Source organism: Stomoxys calcitrans, chromosome 2, assembly GCF_963082655.1.
Source record: "Stomoxys calcitrans chromosome 2, idStoCalc2.1, whole genome shotgun sequence".
Classification (NCBI taxonomy): Eukaryota; Metazoa; Arthropoda; class Insecta; order Diptera; family Muscidae; genus Stomoxys; species Stomoxys calcitrans.
The window spans coordinates 84,419,279-84,422,653 of NC_081553.1; the positions used below are offsets into that span (position 1 = coordinate 84,419,279).

At 39.3% G+C, this 3,375-nt stretch overlaps 1 protein-coding gene across 1 annotated transcript; it reads left to right on the forward strand.

The window, feature by feature from the left end:
* Positions 1-357: 357 nt before the first annotated feature.
* On the forward strand, positions 358-3,015 carry LOC106081959 (uncharacterized). The gene is made up of 2 exons (XM_013244242.2): positions 358-1,719; positions 1,800-3,015. Exons 1-2 carry the CDS (start codon positions 411-413, stop codon positions 2,948-2,950), a joined length of 2,460 nt encoding a protein of 819 aa, XP_013099696.2. The 5' UTR covers positions 358-410; the 3' UTR covers positions 2,951-3,015.
* The last annotated feature ends 360 nt before the right edge of the window (positions 3,016-3,375 follow it).

A 3,375-nucleotide genomic window follows, 5' to 3' on the forward strand; every position in this document is an offset into this window, starting at 1 on the left:
CGCAGCGGAGCGGGCCCGGTTCGGCTGGTTTATACATAATACTAAGTAATGTCCGATGTAAGTATAATCTCAATAATTAGAGACCCGCCTTTTAGTCGAGTCCTCTTAGGGGTGAAGTTTCTACATGGCATGGAACCCCACATATGTTGCCATCATAAGGAAGGCATAACCACCGATCAATAAAAATATTCCTTATACTATGGTGATTGTTATACAAACATTAAGGCAATGATAACAACTTTCTAACCACAATGTGGCTATGTGTTCTAAAAAAAGTTTTACAGAGCAAATATTTATACACTATTAAAATTTATTGTCGTTATTGTCGCTATATTCTTGAGGTTTCAATAGCATCAGTTGTTACTCATCATCTACAACAAGTGGACGCCGCGAACTCAATCTCCGTGATAATGAAAATATTGGTATATCTTATACTTCTCTATTTTTCTTCGATAATTAAAGCAGAACAATGGTGTACAAGGGACATTTATGATACCTTATTTTGGAAAAATTCTCAAGAAGATTTACATGTTCTAGTTCTTTGGTTTCCTGTACGTGAAAGTATGCACAGTAACCTGACAATGTGCTCCAGCGCTAAAGGGCAACCTATTCAACGTCATTGCATGCATAATTATGAAAGTCCAACTGCAAATGCCACGTGGACGGAGATTGACAAAAATGAGACAATACTTGAGTGTACATCAATTATCAATTATTGTTTTCCTATGAGTTTTAAACATGTTTTCATGTCGAAAAATAAGGTAGTAAGTAACCACACTAATTCGTGGCTACCGGGACAATTGGGTGAATACAGCAGAACAAAGGATTTGTGTTTGCTCGAAAATGGTCTTCCTCTAACACGCAAGTGCATCTATAATCCCCTGGAACACGTGGCTGATTGGGAAAGAAGGAATATGTCCAACACCATATGTTTGCGTGATACTAATCAGCATATAGTGACTCATGATCTGGATGTATTATATAAAGAAGTACAACAACAGGACAGAGATCCCATGCAGGATAATCCAAAAGCCATCAACAAATTAGCCGATATTCTAACCAAGGAAAATACTGTAAGAATAGCTGCCGATTTGAGAATATCTACCAGCATTTTGAAGGAAATCACCACCACAGATCAGCAGCCGGAAATGGTGCCCAAGATTCTGGCTGCAACTGATCTCCTGTTGAAGAGTAATGAAAGTGTTGTCACCACCTCTGTGGAGTTGGGTACACCCACCCAACTCATAAAAACTGTTGATAATTATGTTGACAAAATGGCCAATGTGATAATGGCAAACTCCAAATGTCCAGCCAATCCCAGTGGGGTGATAAAAATTATCAAAGATCTTGTCAATATTTTTTACATAAACCCCTTGTGCTCGAATATTTCTGGCATAGCGTTTTACAATTTTGAAAATCCAAATTTGAAAAGAAACTTTGGCAATAGTTTGTTCTACGATTCAGATTCCAAAAAATTTTATCGCTACTTATATTTGAATCAATCGCAAGAGGATTTTTCTCAAGATGGTGATATTGAGGCTGCAGTCTATTTGCCTGAGGAGGTCTACAAAAAAATTGTGAATGATGCAGATAGGGGAATGAAAATGGAAACTATGGTCATCTCCTTATATAGGACACCAAACTTTTTCATTGATGAGACAATTAATAGGACAAAAGCTGAGAACATTGTCTTAAAACTTTCAATTCCCAATTTTAAAGGTGAGTGATATTCTACGGAAAGTTGTTACTAAAAAAATATGCTGAACCTTGTCCACTACCTCTCTGCCTCTTGCTTTTAGCTGAACTTCCCGGAAATATACCGCAAATCTTTCAACGGCCCCACACAAATGACACAGAACAGCCGCAATGCGTTAGTTGGGACTTAAAAACGTGGATTTCATCAGGATTCGCGTTGTCCATACATAAAAACCTGGTACTATGCCATACCAAGAGCATCACCTCGTTTGGTGCCATTCTAGGATTGCATCGTGGTCAAAATGTCAACACCTCTACCAAAGTTCTCACAGTAATGATGGATATAGCTCAGGACTTTGTATCCCTTCTTGGCTGTTGTCTTTCACTCATTGGCCTTTGCTGTATATGGATAACGGCCATGTGTTGCAAACGTTGGAGATCTGATTCATCCAACAAATTCCTGTTGAATATGTGTCTGGTACTAACATTGCTGATGTCCTATTTTCTTTTCATCAACTTGCCCGATCTACGAAATCGAGTGGTGAATGTAGAGAATTTACAACACTGCATCATCGAAGGGGCCTTTTTGCAATACATAATTCTGGTGCTCTTTCTGTGGATGCTTTTTTTGGCCATTTTACAATATCAACGCTATGTCACTGTCGTTGCAGTCAGAAGGTCAGCACACTTTATGGTAAACTATATGTTGACCGCCTGGAGTGTACCCATAATTCCCACAGCTTTGGTTATCCTTTTCGATAATAAGTCGTACACACCTTTGGGCACGGGCGACGCTGCCATATGCTATCCCACTGGTCTAAGTTTCTATATAACTGTGTTATTGCCAATCTCTTTGATGTCCTTGGCCAATCTGACAATCTTCGTTTATATACTCTGCAGTCTTCGAAATTCTATGAGTAAATTCCATCACACTGAACAGAAAAAGAAACTTGAGATACAAGTAAGGCTTTCCATACTGCTGTTCTTTCTGTTGGGCATATCATGGCTTTTTGGCATACTGGCTCATGTGGATACTAGTCATGTACTCTCGATGCTATTCTGTTTGACATCTACTCTGCAAGGATTTGTACTGTTCGTGTATTTTGTGGTCATAGATAAGATCGCCCGCGATTCATGGCTGGGATTCTTTTCTGGCAGGGATTATTACACATTGGAAAATAGTTCCACGGCTACTTCACCACCGATTTCACCGCCGCTATCAATAAGTTATTCTAAGAAACGGTTTACTTTTTAATTACTCAGAAGAGAACTATTTGTAGCCAAATAATATGCAAAATAAATACGCAAATTGCCTTTTTAGGGGTTAATTTGGATGAATGGTAGGAAACGCAAAATGGCCCTTTAAGGTCAATGTATGGATGCTATAACATATGGGTGCTGGTGCCTCTCATTTGATAATCATGTTGCCTTAACTGGTAAACATGTCATATTTGGGCCAATACGTGCTTCACTCTTAAATACTGGAAAACGAAGGTGGGCCAATTTAACGCACCACGTCTCCTTAATAAGACGATTTCGATTTTTGAGAAGGTGAAATGCTTAGGTATGATCTCGGATTGGAAACTGAATTGGAAGTGCCACATTCCGGAGCGTATTGAGAAGGCTCACAGATGTTGGGCACTATGTAGACGGGCCGTAGGCTCGAAATGGGGCCTGTAT